Genomic DNA, 16,825 nt, shown 5'->3' with positions numbered 1-16,825 from the left:
TCATTACAATCATTAAACTATCAACAGTGCAGCCTGACTCTTCCTAAAATGTGAAAGGTGCATGTGTGAAGGCAGCTTTACAGAATCATTCTTCATGCAACTATCACACTGCTCAAAAGTACGATTATCCATATAACTTTCATCACCTTATCCCGGACAAGCCCCTAGTTCTGCTAATCATATTAATGTTGTTGTATTCATGCATGACTATTGCAATTACATTTCAGGAAATTTTCATTGTTTAATGTCTAGAATTAATTTATCTGGACCTGTTTGTGCTGCTGTTGAATAGTCTTTATGACATTGGTATATTCGTCTATACTTTGGATTTGTTATGTGAGATATCAGAGTGAGATGAGTGGTAAGCTGTCATTTGATTGTTGTCCTCAGTACGTTCATTCTTTCCCTCTTCTTTCAGTGAGCAGAAGTCTGAAAGCTTTCTATCTCTGCCTGTGTCCTCAGTGCTAACACCTGTTTACTAACACAGTAGCATCACCTTAGCCTAAGAACATACACACAAGCTGGAGGAAAACTTTAGTTTAGCTCTGTGCTGGTTTTTTCTGCTTCATCTGCCCCCTTCTCTTTTTTCCTCCCTCCCTTCTTCCGTCTATCTTTCCTCACCTGCTGTCTTTCCCTTCTGTGTGCACGACGGCTGCTTCCTTCCTGCCTTCTTTCCTTCGTTCTGTCCGCTTCTGTCCTGTCTTGTCCTCAACCTCGGTTTTGTCCAATTCGCACGTCCAGCTTTCGAAAGCACATTGTGCACCCCCACACCTCAGGAGTACGGCAGGACCCCCTCCACGCCCATATCTCCATCCACGCCCACTTACCCATCTCCTGGGACCCAGTCGCCATCCTCCACTACAACCCCCCCAACCCCCCCACTCAGGCACTCAGCCTCCCGATTTGCCACCTCACTCGGTTCTGCCTTCCATCCTGTCCTGCCTCACTACGCCACAGTTCCACGGCGACAGCAGGCATTTCCCCAAGCCCCACCGCCTGCCCCTGCTCCTGCCCCTGCTCCAACTCCTCCTCCACCCAAGTCTGTGGTGTGGTCAGCGTGCAATTTTACTCCATTGCCTCCCTCACCTCCGGTCATGATAAGCAGCCCCCCGGGGAAGGCCACCGGTCCAAGGCCACTGATCCCGATTGCCGCGCCATCCCCTCTCACCCAAAAGCCTCCCTCGCCATCCCCCAATGGGCCACCCATGTTTCCCGCACCTTCTCCTGTGACCATCCCACACGGCCACACCCCCCTCAGCATTACCTGCCCAACACCACCTCCCCCGCCTACCCCACCCCCTCTCCCTTCGCCCATAGCTCCCCCTCCGTCTTCCTCCTCAGTCTCGTCTCCCCCCTCCTCATCCCAGGCTCCTGGTGTGCCCTCTCCCTCCACAGCGCCCCCTGCTGCTGCAGCTGCTGCTGCCACCTCTGCCTCTGCTGAACACCTCTGTTGGGGCCTGGGTCTGTCGGGGCCAGGGGAGCTGGACACAGCCGCAGGCTCAGAGCCCCAATCGGCTCAGGGGGATTCCTCCTGTCAGCCCCAGCCCCAGGGTAAGGCCTCCAGTCTGGATTCTGCTCTCTCTTTCTCACTGCTTTTCTCCCCTCTGTCTTTCACTGCTTGCAACTCACACTCTAACAGGGGTTGGTTGTTACATTGTCACTGATCTGGCCACAACACAAAGTAAGTCCTGTGACACAGACTGATCTAGGAGTTTTCTTTAGAAAAATTGTGCCTTTCCTGGTTGCTGTAACTCAACTCAGTCTGGTTACAATTTCTAATATTAAAATATTCACTATGGTAACTTTTGTGGGATCTCAATGTGTAACAGCTATTGTTTTCCAACTTCTAGCTTCTTTGTCAGTCTCACAAAGCCTGTGTATGTCCTCGTGCTGGCTGGCTGTTCATTGGATATGAAATGTGTTGTTGTTCAGCATGGCATGTCTGTGTCTTTGACAGACCTGCGTAAAACTCTTGCTTTCTTCATCTCTTGCCTGATTTGTTTTTCTTCATTCTCAGACAAGCTTCACACACATTTGACCTTTCACTCTCCATAATTTGATTTTTTTTTTACTTTGGGTCTGGAAGCCAATTTCTAAGCAGGCACAGCTGGAAGCTCACTCGACTTGATCAGTGGAACATCGACTGTGCTGTTCAAATCTTATCCACATGAACTTGTTCTGTAATATTAGGAATGCACCAAACATTAAGAGAGAAGCTAATAGGAAAACTGTCATTGATTTAAAGGGTAATGTCAAAAAGTCTAAAGAAAAGAAAAACTGGTGTCACTTTGAAATGCAGCTGTTAGCTTCCTCTTAACTATGTTAATTGTCCCACTAGTGATGGGCGTGCTCCTTCTGACACAAGGTGCAGCAAACACAGAACCTTTGATATACCTGATCTAATTTTTTTGAGACAGGCTCTGATTGGTGCACCTGTAGGGAATATGCTTAAAAGTAAAGATGGGCAAAGGAGCTGATTTGTACTCAGAGTAAAGTAACAACAAATATTTCAGAGTTCATCACAATGATTGGGCGAAAGAGGCTGGATTACTTGTATCATACCATAGGTTCCGCACAAACTATCCCACATAAAGCAAACATCTGGTTGTTTGAGACTCATTTATGAATTAATGCTTCTTCCCAAGTTCCTTTTCATAATTGTCTTTTGGTTATTATGCATTGGTGTGTACATGCATGCTTGTATGTGTATGTATGTCATTGCACCAAACTGTTTGTTTAATTGAATGTTTAGTGTGGCTTGCATGTCTTAGTTCTGTTTATTGGAATGTTAAATGGTCCAAATTGGGTTTTCAGTAAACCATGAAAAGCAATTGTGATATCTGACTTACCCCTTTGGCACGCTGCCTTCCTTTAAACGCAAATCCAGTCATTAATTCCACATTTTAATAAAACAAATTTGCTCTAGTATGATGTTGCATGCCATCATTCCTTTTATATGTTGAAAAGTAGGGACACACTGGCAACAAATCCTGCAGTTTGGTTCCAGTAATGCAGTTCAAATTAATAATTGATCTGAAAACCTGTGGCTAACACGTAGCCAGCAGGGTCAAAATGAAATATGACAGTTAAATGTCAGCCAAAGATATACAAACATAAGTCAGTATCATATTTAAGAAAATAGAACTACTTTGCCTATTTGGGGGTTTTTTTTCCCCCTCAAAAGTGATAGTTTAGTGATAGTTCAGTCTACATCCTAATCCATTTTCAATACATTTTCTCATCATTTAACAGTCAACTTAACTATCCAGTGTCAGATTAAAGACAACATGAAAATAGGGTTTTTCCTCCTGTTTTTTCGTGCGCTTCCCCAAAGAGCTTTTGCCCTTCCCCCTTTCAAAAAAAAAAAAGGAATTTGATTTGCTTAAGCATAAAACAGGGAAAGTAGAGGTAACACAGAATCATTGCTTTAACAATATGGAATGTAATCATGCTATTTTGTGTGGTCCCACCCCAGAGATCCATCTAATCGCTGGAGTGTGATCAGTTTTAATGCAAACATCCTGCCGTCCGCAGGTTTGTGTCTGGAATTGTTCTGAAAAATGTCTTTCTGTCTTCACCCATCCCCCACTGCTCCTTATTCCACCCCTGTCCCTAACAGACGTGGGACAGACTCCAGGGCTGACCACCCCCACCCCTCCCCCACCTCCACCCCTGCCACCCGGCTCCACTGTGACCTCTGCGGCTGCTACCCCGGCCGTCACCCCCACCACCCCCGGCGGCCACCCTCCACCCCCGCCACCTCCTCCACTCCCTCCGACACTGACTCCAGGCGGGACGCCACCTCCTCCGCCGGGTCCCCCTCCCCCTCCCGGAGCTCCACCACCACCCCCAGCACCACCTCTTCCCACCGGACTGTTCTCTCCTGCAGAGGACCGCCCTCTCTCAGGCCTGGCTGCTGCCCTCGCTGGAGCCAAGCTGCGCAAAGTGCCAAGGGTGAGCGCTTGATTTGTTAATGGACCAATGGAAAGCTCGACTAACACGTCTTCATAAGTGAACCATTTAGGATACAGTGTATAAGTATTAGGAAGGCAACCGGTTGCATATGCATGCACTTCGGTCACCCCCGATCATCATACACAATCTCACAGTCACTAAAACATTATCCAAACGCACCATGTTCACACATGATCTCTCTCTCTCTCTCTCTCTCTCTCTCTCTCTCTCTCTCTCTCTCTCTCTCTCTCTCTCTCTCTTACACACACACACACACACACACGCACCATCTGTCACATCTCATTAGGGCTCACAGGAGGACTTCATGTAATGCTCACTGTCTGCCAATGACTACATGGCTACTTGTGTTTTGAGTAAAATATGTATTGTACTTCTTTAAAAAACATAGCTTTTCTGATATAAAATGAGTATTAAAAACATCAATCCTTTTTCATTTATTCTATTTATTTCCCAAACACTGTAAATACCTTCTCTGTTTATGAAGAACACAAATGTGTTTTTGCTTGTGGCCCTTCAGAGTGATGATGCAGGGGCAGCTCTGGCAGCAGTCATGATGGGGGCCACAGGGGCTAAATCAGAGACAAGAGGTAACGGGCCACTTCCTGGAGGAGGGGGGCTTATGGAGGAGATGAGCGCCCTATTGGCCAGGAGGTACACTCGCACGATATTATCATCCAAAACCAGATTTGTCTGTTCACCATGCAAATTTTGTCCTAATTTCTGAAAATAGGCAATTAGTGGTTTTAAATTTGGAAATGAGACTTGATATCGATCAGTGTTTAAGCCCTCCTCACTGTGCCTGGGCTTTTTACATCTTACAGGAGAAGAATTGCGGAGAAGGGCTCGTCACCTGAACCTGACCAGAGATCAGTAAGTAATACCAGAACCATCGTCTAAGCCCCTGTCATGCTATGGTCCTGTGTTTGACTTTGTTTCAAAATGTCATTATTGCTATCGTCAGACGATAGCTCCTCAGTGTGCTTTGGTTATTTCAGAGTATTTTCACTCCTTGATCACTGAGTACTTTCGATATGAAAGTCTGTATGTCTTTAGAGGATGTCATGTTCTACATACCTGTCTGTTACTATTGACATATGTCATAAAGTACTTACCTAAATTGCAGAAAATAGTGTTTTGAGTTGTGGATATATTAATAAAGATATAAACCAATCACTATTTAAATAGCACTTGACATGGTTGAATTCTAGCTGAACATTGAACATTTTCCATACTATTTTCTATTCCTAGAGTATTATATTAATTACTTATACATGATTCTATGGAGAAAATCTAGCCTTTTAGGGGGTTTTTTATGTTTGTTTGATTTAGTTTCCTGTTTTGTTTTTTTGTTTTTTTTGGGGGGGGGTTTGTTGTTTTTTTAAGCTTTGGTCATGGTTCTGCCAGGCTTAATAAGGGCAGTGGAAGTAGGGAGGCCAATATGAATGTTTTGCGCACAGGTATTTAAAGGCATTTAAGAGTCAACTTCTTGCTTATAATTACAAATCATCTAGTGCTTTCTACCTGCATATAGCAACAGCCACGTTCTAGCTTTCCAAACTTGTGCCTCTAGATATGTGGTCAGTTTTTAAGGGAGCGTTTTTGTTTTTTGTTTTTTTGGTCAGTTGACAACATTTAATTTCTGCACTCTGTTATTTTGTCTTGATCGCAAAGGTTTTTGGTTTAATATAAAATGAATAATTCAATTCAGTTTTATTTATACAGCACCAAATCACAACAGTTGCCTCAATGCGCTTTATATTGTAAGGTAGATCCTACAATAATACACAGAGAGAAAAACCCAACAATCATGTGACCCCCTATGAGCAAGCACTTTGGCACGGTACTTCTGTTTGACCCACAGCCTGGGCGTGTGCATCAACTCGTTGGGGAAGCAGGCGAAACCCGTGGGGACATAGACTGGTATCCTGGGAGGAGACGGTGACAGTTGTGAATCAGCATTAGATTTTACTAAACAAGTCATTCTGAATATTTCAAAATTAGGTTTTTAAATGACAAAGTTGGGTGGCACAGAGCTGTTGAAGACTGTTAACAACAAACACCTTTCAACCAATAAGATGTTGCTGATGTGCTTTATGGGAATTTGGCATTTGTTCTCACTTACTTTGCATGTGGAGCATCAAGACCTTGGCCAAAGTTTTCCTTGTAGAACCTCATGGAGGAGATAATGCAGCCAGAGGTCCAATAGATCATGAAGTTTGTCAGCAGGTCATCTAGAGAGAACTTCCTGCAACACATGACCCCACTGATATAAGACTACTGACAACTGAAAAACTAAGGAAACAAGCCTATTTCAGAATAGACAGCACTGCTAATACGCATGCTACTACTCAAGTTCACAACTTCTTATAACCTTCAATCCAATTTTATTTATACAGCACCAAATCCCAACACCAGTCGCCTCAAGGTGCTTTATTTTGTAAGGTAGACCCTACAATAATACATACAGAGAAAACGCCAACAATCAGACGACCCCCTATGAGCAAGCACTTTGGCAACAGTGGGAAGGAAAAGCTCCCTTTCAACAGGAAGAAATCTCCAGCAGAACCAGGCTCAGGGAGGGGCAGCTATCTGCTGCGATTGGTTGGGGTGAAAGAAGGAAGACAGGATAAAATTCTGAGTTTGTGTTGGTGTTACAGATTAAATTTGTTTAAAAGATGTCTGTGATTCTGTGTAGACACTCCATCACAAGACCTGTTCTTGATCCTTATTGTGACTCATTAAACCTTGTTTCTGTGTGCCCAATAGGAGGAGGGTGAGATAAATACGACCCCTAAAGTGTCAGCTTGTAGCACACCAGGTGAGTGTTAAATGAAGACAACAGCATTAGCAGTTAACGAGCATCTTCCTGAAACTGGTGACAAGGTTTACAGCTAGCTTTAATCTCGTTAGGTTATAGGCATACTGATCTTAATGTCGGTTCATGTTTGGTTTCAGTATTTCTTATATTTTGTTTTCTGTTTTCCAGACATGCCCAGGAAGCCATGGGAAAGAACAAACACCATGAATGGTAGCAAATCTCCAGTTATTGGAAGGTACAGTGTCTTCCTGCATCTCCATTTGAAATGTTTGTTTATTACAAGTACATTTATGTTCTAAATTAAATTTTTGTTTATTAAGTTCACCCAGGATATGAATGCCGATCATTTCCTAACTGAATGGCAGTGTGACACAGCTAAACATGATTTCCTAGCCTCTGAAACTATACAAGGATATATTGAAGCATAAGCATCAACTAGCTTTAGCATGATGCATTGCTGGGGCCGTTTAGTGCTGGCTAACACCACTAAAGCTTATCCTGGCCTTTATGTGCAGATTCATAAGACCACCAGCGTGTGTGTGAGAATGAACGGGTGAGAATGTAATGGCATCCTTACCACATATTTTCATACACAGTAGTGACCCAAATAATAAAAATGGTGTACATCCATAACCAGATGAAGGTGTGTGGTGGATGAATTAGTCAACCTTAACCATGCAAGACCATATTTTATGTATCAAAAAATATACTTCATCTGTGTTAGCAGGCATGCTAGCATTAACTAATATTAGCCTGAACAACAACAGTTATGAATCAGATTAGATACAAAAAAGGATCAAACTCAGAACTTTTCACCCAAAGGCGGTTCCACATGTTTCTGGGTTTTCTGTTTTGTTTTGTTTTTTTTGTTTTTTTTTTGTTGTTGTTGTTTTGTTTTTTAAATATACTTTATCACTGAATTATAGTACATTTTAATTTCCTTTACACAGAAATGAGAAGCTGTTTCAGACTTTTTCCACAACAGCAGAAAGTAATTGAAATAAGTGACATCACCACACATGTAACAAATAAGATATCATCTATATAGTATAAACAGTTTGGGGGCCGAGTATTGAACCTTGTGGAACTCCACAAGAAACTTTAAGTAAACATAACTTATATCAGGGTTTTACCAGGTATTTTCTTACATCTACACAACCACTTATTAACAGAAGCCTTCCCATTAGGCTGGCGTTTTGCAGTACATATATAGGTTTTACACTGTAATTTGTAAAGTCAGTGTTTCTGCTGCTCACACAGACGAGAGTCTCCGTGGAGGAATCCCATGGGAGCAGATTCCTCCAACAGGTAGAGCGAAAAGCCCTGAAAAGTTTGAGAGAACCTTTTTTTCTTCAAATCAAACTTCCTTTAAAGTTGAGGTTTGCTGTGACGATTTGGTTGGAGAGGAGTTCTTTCGAAGTGCTTGGATGTTTGGACTGAATCGTGTGCCGTCTTTGTGTTCTTTACTACATTTATCAGTCTTGTAGGGGGCCGGGACTGCTCGTCTGTTGTTTAATACGTGCCATTTGGTCCAATTTGTGTGTTCTAAATCAGTGTGCGTCTGGATGATGGGTTTCTAATATAATCTAGTCATTGTGTTTGCATGCTGTGTGCCCGCTGCTCTCAGAACTTAATTTATTTTAAATGGGGAAATCCATATGTGTCCGTCACATACTGTACACCCACCCTATCATACAGACCAACACAAAAATGTGTGTCCACCCAGTGTAGAGTAGACTTGGCAGAGTATTATCTTTGAAGAGCCAGAACAGTTCCAGCAGGCTCTGACAGATAAGTGTGTGTGTGTGTGTGTGTGTGTGTGTGTGTGTGTGTGTGTGTGTACACAAGAGAGAAGACCAGATGGGTGTTTTTGATTCCAGCTTAATAAAATTGACTTTCATATGCAGCCCACAGAGAGCTGAGCTGAGCAGATTGTCACTTGTCAGACCCTGTAGTGTTGCACGGAGCTTTTTGTTGATCTGACCAGAAAAACGTTGACTTTTACTGTTATGGTAAATGGACTGGTTCTTATATATCGCTTTTCTACTCTGAGCAGTCAAAGCGCTTTATACAACTCGTTCATTCACCCATTCACACAAACACTTTTTCTAAACTGTTAAGTGCTCCCTATATAACATTCATACACATTCACATCCCGATGTGAATGTGTATCTGTAGCTCAGGTAGTGGTGTGTATTACCTGAGCTACAGCCAGGGGTAGCTACTTTTTATATATATTTTTTTTATATTTTGTATTACTGTGTGATGGGCAGCATTTGGGCAGGTAAATCACAATATACACATACACCAAATCATCTGCAAAACACTAATTTGTTTGCTTTAATATTTTTTTTTAATTATTGTGTAAATGTTGTATAATGTGTGCGCACTGATTTATCTTCCTCAGTCTGTTTCTTACCTTCACCATTTCTTCTGTTCTGAGACCAGCATGAAAAGGAACACAAACACACCACAATCTGTTTCCGAATTTTTCCCAGTCCCATAGCTACCTAATGACCTGCTGTTTAGGTCACTTCCTTTTCCTTCACTTCTCATTCCTGTCACGTGTCCTATCTTGAAAGTAACTGGCTGCTCTGAATGTTTTTTGTCCCTCACATGGTGTATGGGGCAATACCAGCCTTCTCTTAATTACTGGTATCCTCCTCCTTCCTTTAAGTGTGTGTGTGTGTGTGTGGGGGGGGTCCAGGGAAGTTGTGCCACACCTCAGGTTTCCTCCTTAAAAAGACAGGGGTAGTAAAGTGTATTTGCACTGTTACGAATGTGGTCTAATCTCTGTCTAGACAAACAGAGGTTGCTTTATTTTGTAACGGACACATTCAATATTTCCAGAGCTGTGGGAAAAGTAAGGGAATGTCTTCTGGAAGCAATAACCTTTTTATAAGTTTTTCAGTTCTCCACAGTGAATTTTATACTATTATTCTTTCCAGAGAAGCTTCAGCTCAACCACATTCTTGGGATATCTGGTATGAGTGACTATGTCACGCCCTTAACTCTCCTAGACATCAGCTGACAGAGGAACATGTGAGAAGACAAATATCCAGTGCACCCAGTATTTAACCTGCCAGCTTCTTAATACTGAGTCTGTGTCATATCAGAACGTGCTAGTGAATTAATAAGGAATTTAATATTTTGGTGTATTCACAGTATGGATATTAAACTATCCATACTGCATAGTCTAATATCCAGTTTCCATATAATTATAGTATATTTCATGAACTGGACCTGCCCCCTCTTTATTTCAGTTTGATAGGTGGCTGAGAACTGTGTGTTTGCTTTTCTGTGTATTCCCTTGCATGTCTCTGTGTACAGTATCCAATGTTTGTGCATGCATCGACCAGGATTTGGCTGCTAATTGTGTTTATGTGCATTTTATATCGGACTAACACAAAAGAGAAAATGCTCAGTGTGCAGTTCAGCATACTAATAAATCTCCTGCCTGTGGTGACAGACAAGTTTGATTGCAGAGTTTATTGTCATGTAAATGAAGTCAAATATTACATCGGATTTGTTTTTATTTGTTATCCTCTCAACTATTTATGGTTCCTCCTCTATAAAATAGATTCAAATACAGTTTGAGACATATTTATTCGACTGCTGTTTTCTCTCATGGTGTAATTTACTCAAGTTGCTTTACAAGCAGCTAAACAAGAGTCAGCATTCTTGTAGGAGGGCAGATTGTGTGGTTTAAATGATTTTACTGAGCTCAAAACCTCCATTTATTACTCATAAATCACATAGTAGCTGGTGTTGCTTTATGATCTTACAAGTAGTTTTTATGCTCTTTGTCTTTTCTCATAGACCTAAATCCACTCCTACACCTACTGCATCCTTAAGTGCCAATGGTGTGCCAACAGAAGCTGTTGACTATGATAGATTGAAACAGGTAAGTAGACATTTTTAGACACAGATTTTATTTCTGCATATTCCCTTTGATACTGTGATTGTGGTTTTCAGGTTGTTGCAGTATATGGTGACTGAATTTCTTTTCCTTGTGGCCCAAAAGTCGCCCGACAATATCAATATTGCTCCACAAAGTTTTCATATTAAAGCAAGTCAGCTGTATAGTGCTGTTGTTGTAAAATAAAAGTAAAATGGAACTTGGAACTGGAGCGTCTATTGACCTTGGTCTGTGTTTCTTCATTATTTATGCAGCCCTGTTAGTAGTTCAGTGCGTGGTAGTGTGGGTGTGTGCAGTCCTGTTAGAAGGCAGCTCCTCCCTCTGACCTTGTGAATGAGCCTCTTAGATAAGTAAAGAGTCTGTCAGAGTTCTGCATATCTGTCACTACAACTGGCCACAGACGTGACAGCCCACAGACCCACTCACCACACTCACTGTCTCACTGAGTAAGCCTGGGTTAAGTTATAGGTCAAACTTGAGGCTCATCATTTTAGTACGCCTTCCATACTGTGTATGTCACTTTGTTTGCATCTTGGTGTCATTAAGTAAGTCTTTAGCTCTAATCCCACAGAGATTACCTAAGAAGGGATTAGCTACTATGTAAAGTTGAGATGGGAGCTTCTTTTACCAGTTGCCAGGATGCATACCCACAGTAAAAGAAGGAAAGGGGGGGGGGGCAAAATTAACAATTGCACAAGACAAGCTCGTCTCTGAGGTCTAATGACATTTATCATGTTTATATGAAAATGTGACTTTTTTTTTTTTTTTTTTTTTTAGGACATTCTTGATGAGATGAGGAAGGAGCTGTCAAAACTAAAAGAAGAGCTCATTGATGGTAATTATCACCACTTTAGTCATCCTACAGAAAGACCAGCAAGGCTTTGTAGTGAGTCCATACTAAACACGACAGTGCAGTAATGGTTTCTGGACACTTTGTTTAAAAACTTTTTTTTTTTATTTTGTGAGAGCCAGAAGTGATCATATTTTGACAAGAAGGTCTAACTTGTCCATTAAGCAAGTTAGCAAGCTAGCAAGTTTGGTTAGCAGTGTTTTGCAGTGTACCTAGTGTGATGTAAGGATACAGATATCTGCTTGTTAGTTTTAATTGACTGACAACTAAAATACTATAATTTCATTCACCACGACTGGAGCATCATCTTCTTGGGTGTGTACATTCAAAGGAGCTCATACTTTTTAAATTCTATTGGCATTGCTATAATAGGTGCCAACAGCACAAACACGCTGGAGAAGTGTGGTGGTTCATAACTCTTTGCTCCAATTCTTTCACTTCTACAAAGATTCACCGAAAGTTGGGTATTTTAACATGGGGAAACTGACTCACCCTTGAAGCCAGCCTTGAGTGAGTGTTACAGGAACTGCAGTTGTTGGCTTAGTTTATTGTGATCCACGTTAAGAATGTGGCCGTGTCTTTGTTCTGTGTTTCAGCAATCCGGGAGGAGCTGGGTAGGTCCAGCACAGCATAGAGGAATCTGACTTCCCCGTTCAGAAACACACACAAGAACCGACAGACAACACCGGTCAACTTAAAGACATGACAATATAACAATGGAAAACAACAAAAAACGGTGGCGATTACGACAAAAATCATTTTACCACACAGAGAGGACATTATCTGGTGCGGAGCAGTGTCAGACAGGCTGGTGGTGGTAGGAGATTTGTAGCCTTTGATAGCTGTGACTCACAGAATCCATTCTGCAAAGCCTCGTATTCCCACTGCCCCATCTCACAACCCCCTCTCTCCCCTCGCCTTCCTGCTGAGGGCATCCTGGAGGACAGAGGAGCGAAAGTCTTTATGCAAAGATGGCTCCTCTCTGTTTGTCCTCCTATAAGAAGAAAATAAATCCAATAGTGAACTCTTCTGTGATACTGCATTAACCACAAGTTGCTCACTGTCAAAAGTTTTATCAAGAGTGTGCAGAGAGCCGAAGGATGGAAACTTAAAAACTTTTCTCCCATAATGCCATAGGGGTAGCGTGTGTTTGCGTATGAAGGACTGACAGTCTCTGGTGGAGGCTAACACTGCAGGACACTGTAAAGCTCGTCTTCCTCAAATACTATTTTAACCTGAACATATACAAAAGAGAGAAAAAGTTAGACAAAACAAATAAAATCTCTCCACCAACGTCTGTTTCAGTGTGGATCTACGGCCATATGAGTAGCTCAATAATCCAGTCTTTATACAGGATGCTCCCTGGCCCGTCTCTTCATCTGTGAAGTCATCATCAGAGGCACCGTTTCCCTCCCAAAGCGAGCGTTTTTGTCATTTTTCTGTCGTCGAGCGGCAGGTGGATGAGACACTGAGGGGTGTAGCTGCCTGTAGCTCTCTACCAAACATTACCTGTTGAACAGAAGTGCTGATTCACCTGCCATGCGCCTCGACCAGACGTATAGATAGGTGTTCCCCTTCCCTTGATTTAACGAGTCTCTATCATCCATCCTTCTCAGTCTGTTGTGGGGTTTTTTTGTTTTAGCATGTTTGTTTTCTTAGTACGGCGAAGGTCACAGGTCTGCCACGAATTTACATTACCCGTCACAAGTTTTAATACAAGCAATAAGTGTAGCATCTATTTTTACAGCCCTGCTCCTAAACACCACCAAACATTTCAGTGTCTCCTTTTTTTTTTTTTTTTGCGGGGGGGCTCTTCTGGGCCCCTGTTGGATGTTACTGTGTCACCACCACCTTTCTGTAAAGCTGAAAGCTGATGTGATTGAATAACAGCGCAACACTGTAAGACATCATTTCATGGAATTCATTTCTATATCACAACACACTCAGAATTTTTCTTCTATAAATCCTAGGATACTGTATCTGTAGCCACATTGGAGGTGAACTTTATTATTAGTTTTGTTTTTTTGTTGGGTTTTTTTGGAGGGGGGGTGTTTGTTCTGTTTTCATTTCAAAACATTTATAAAATTAAACTTTTTTTCAAAAGGTGCACCGGATAACCCAAAAATCTAAGAGATTGTGTCCATGCAAGGACATGAATGTGCCATTCATTCTTTCACCAGTGCTTACCGTGTCATTTTTTTTCTTTGCCTTTTTCTCCTGCTGCTGTCAAATCCTTAAAATGACAAACTGTATTTACCCCTATCATGCTATGATATAAGATAGAACTGTCACTTTCAGCATGTCTTTAGCTTCAGTGCTTAAAGTACAATCAGTAAAAGAGAGAGATGTTTGGAGCTGAGAGACTGATGTCCCAACAAAGCTTCAAGATACAACGCAACAGGTTGAGGCAATGGATGAAAGTCTGTGGTATGGTTCTGTACTCTTGTTGTCTGAATGAGATCCTGAAGAGTGGCCATTTCCAAAACGTAATCGAGTTTCTTGGCTAGCTAACAGCCACAGTGTGCTCTGCAGGAGCCAATTTAAGCATTCAAGAGGGGGTGACGTTTTAACGTGAGCGTCTTTAGTGTATATTGCAAGCATCAGAATGGGATCTTAAAAAGCAGCAGCATACCATCTCCACAGGTCACTCCTAGGCAGCAATCCCACACACATTTCAGGTTTCGTCTCTCTGGACTCCAACTCTCACTTGTGACATTTTGTGTTGCCCACACAATCTTGGATGCAGTGTGTCGCTTGCGATGTTTCGATTACATTCTAAAAACGCCTGAGCAAACAAGCTTGTTCAGCCTGTAATTTAACATCAAATGGAAAAGCTGATAATTGCACTGAGTAATCACTAGTTTACTTAAGTTAGTGACAGCTAATGCTAGCTCCCTTGGGCACCTGTCACATTTCCAACATTCTCACCCGTTTTTCACTTTGAATAGGGGTAACATCAAGTGCTCATCTGGCTTGGTGATTCTTTGCTAGTTGTGTGCTGTTGAGAGGGCTGCTAAAACTTGTTAGCACCTGCCAGCCATATTGTGCACATGTTTCAGTGCTGCTGGTAGCAAGCAAAATGATGTAAATATCCCAAAAGAGCAGCAGACCAGTGAAACATGCTGTTTGGGATCAAAGTGAAGCAATTACTCATTTCTGTAGAAGTTGGTGACAGGCGGCTAACTTAGATAACGCTAACTGCTAACTCCATTAGCCTCAGTGAGGCAGTATTCGTATGTGGAGAGGTTGCTTTAGTGCCAGACAGTGGCTGTTCGTGTCCTTTGGGGACATATCTTTGCAGACACTACCGTCATATTGACAACAACTATTCACTCACAAGGCAGGCTAATGCAGCTTAACTAAACTAAACTAGCTATCTCTGTGCAACTTTGCAAATATGCAGATTGCACAAGCAACTCTTTTTTTTTTTTTTTTCATGATGGTTTCATTGCCTCGCAAATGATGTCATTAGCTGGCACTTGAAAAATTAAGTGCGAGTGAAGCCTTAAGTTTCGATGAACCAGCTACCTGCATGATGAATCTAAAGGGCACACTTCCAACATTGTAATGCCAGATTTGCTTTGTAGTGCAGGCTGAGATGACCATGAGGACCTGATTATGAATTCATGAGGAAGAATTTTGAAATTCCTACCAGACCAAAGAAACCATTACACCATCTTCAAAATTCTAATGGCACGTCTAACAAACTGTGTGTAAAATATGTGGCCATGCCCCCTTTAGAAGAATCTTTGGGTTAACTGGCTAATTTGTTGTTGTTGTTGTTCTTATCACCACAGTTTTTATACTACTTAACCCAACAGATGGCTTGATAATCATGTCTTTCAGTGGATGTTGGCGCCTCTGGTGGATCTCATTCTACACAACTGTTTAAGGGCTTTGATGTTATAGCTTTGCTACATAAGATCAGGCATCACACACTTGAGAAATGTCATTTTCCTCTTCAGTTACAGTCATCAGTTTGAGATTGGTTCGAAAATACTGTGAACACAATATGAAAGCAGTTTCAGTTCATGTGTGGACATGGTGTGATCCATGGAGGAATGTTTTTTTCGAGACAGTTTAGGTTTATCCACTTAAAAAAAGGCTGTTTCATCAACTCATTCACCAAGAGTGTTTACACAGCATCGATTGCACTTTAAGACAAAAAAACCCACACACAAACAAAGCAATCCACCGTGACAGCTGTCGCTCAGAGCCTCTGTCACCAACATTGTGGCTCTCTCACCAAAGGATTTTAACCCTGACGGTCTCCTGCTAAACATGATCAATCTCAGAAAAGTCGCCTTTTTATTTTAGGTTTTAATGATTTTGTCAAAAGCAGAAACATGTCACAATGGAAGTGGAAATGTTTTGATCAAGAAAAGTTTCTCTTTTGTGGAGCTGTGTAGTTTGTGCCTTGTTCCGAAGTTGCATTTAATATGTCAAAGATTTAAAGTTGACTAGTAATAATATCTATGGGACTGTCATTATGATCATCTGCAGTTTCTTTCTTTGTTCATCATGGTCAAGTTGATTTTAAAGGGAGAGTTTCAATCACTTTGGTACTGTTCCCTCCAAGAAAACAAAGTGTTTTTCTGTTTGCTTTCAACATAACTCATGACTTCTTTCCATGCAGCTGTGAAGCTGCTTCTCTTACAGCTCAGAAGTACAATCAAACTTTGATACACAAGGCCTACGAGGGTTCAAAGATGATCTTCAGTGTGTGTGATTTAGTTTTTTGTAAACCTGAAGCCCTGTTTGGAAGTCCCAATGAGTCTGGCTGCAGTGTTCTGTGTTCCCTCATGCCATTTTAAATGTCACAGAAACTCTTTGTGTTCAGCAGCTTAGCTTTCTTTACATGCTTGGAAATCTCTGATTGGGAAAAAAAAAACGTTTTGGTTTTGGCTGTGAGGTCTGCTCAATGATGGAAACACTTTGTAAATCCAGCTGAGGGAATGGAAGTTGTGAATTTGTGGGAATAATGGCAGAGATGACTGACTGAAGTAAGTTTTGTAGAGGGGTTTCCAGACGTATTCTTTTATCATCTGAAATGTACCATACTGTTCTCATGTCTAGTCTTTTCTTACATGCTAACATATTGTTTTTGTTTGAGCAAATGAAATAAAAATTGCAATACAATACTAGAACTGATTTCTTTTTAAATGATCACTGATTTCAACTATTTTTCACTGTTTAATGGGAACATTTTGTGGGGAGACCCAAACAGATGTGGAGAAGATCTGTCGAGAGCGAAGCGAAGGCC

The 16,825-nt window shown here is 41.7% G+C and overlaps 1 protein-coding gene and 1 long non-coding RNA gene across 9 annotated transcripts in view; one reads left to right on the top strand and one right to left on the bottom strand.

Annotated features, from left to right (window-relative positions):
* The window catches only part of enah (ENAH actin regulator), a 145,750-nt gene extending 129,041 nt beyond the window's left edge, over window positions 1–16,709 (top strand). For 2 of the 7 annotated variants that reach the window (XM_080881733.1, XM_080881732.1), the window contains exons 6-15: window positions 742–1,551; window positions 3,620–3,954; window positions 4,493–4,626; window positions 4,797–4,845; window positions 6,742–6,793; window positions 6,962–7,028; window positions 8,054–8,101; window positions 10,613–10,697; window positions 11,490–11,547; window positions 12,159–16,709. In XM_080881733.1, the coding sequence (XP_080737859.1) occupies window positions 742–1,551; window positions 3,620–3,954; window positions 4,493–4,626; window positions 4,797–4,845; window positions 6,742–6,793; window positions 6,962–7,028; window positions 8,054–8,101; window positions 10,613–10,697; window positions 11,490–11,547; window positions 12,159–12,196 (1,676 nt within the window). In that variant the 3' untranslated portion in view covers window positions 12,197–16,709. The remainder of the gene's footprint in view (window positions 1–741; window positions 1,552–3,619; window positions 3,955–4,492; window positions 4,627–4,796; window positions 4,846–6,741; window positions 6,794–6,961; window positions 7,029–8,053; window positions 8,102–10,612; window positions 10,698–11,489; window positions 11,548–12,158) is intronic. The other 5 variants (XM_080881734.1, XM_080881738.1, XM_080881736.1 and 2 more) reach the window with 4 other exon arrangements.
* LOC308396441 lies at window positions 5,354–12,158 on the bottom strand. Of its 2 annotated transcripts, none has more exons than XR_013971566.1 (3): window positions 12,055–12,158; window positions 6,098–6,220; window positions 5,354–5,900 (listed from the first exon to the last, which is right to left on the bottom strand). It is a non-coding gene; the product is annotated as an uncharacterized lncRNA (long non-coding RNA). The 2 variants fall into 2 exon arrangements; XR_013971567.1 differs by lacking the exon at window positions 12,055–12,158 and adding an exon at window positions 9,213–10,603.
* Window positions 16,710–16,825: the final 116 nt, after the last annotated feature.

The sequence above is a fragment of the Rhamphochromis sp. 'chilingali' genome (genome assembly GCF_963969265.1).
Source record: "Rhamphochromis sp. 'chilingali' genome assembly, chromosome: 5".
Taxonomy (NCBI): domain Eukaryota; kingdom Metazoa; phylum Chordata; class Actinopteri; order Cichliformes; family Cichlidae; genus Rhamphochromis; species Rhamphochromis sp. 'chilingali'.
This window is presented reverse-complemented; position numbering and strand designations above follow the sequence as displayed.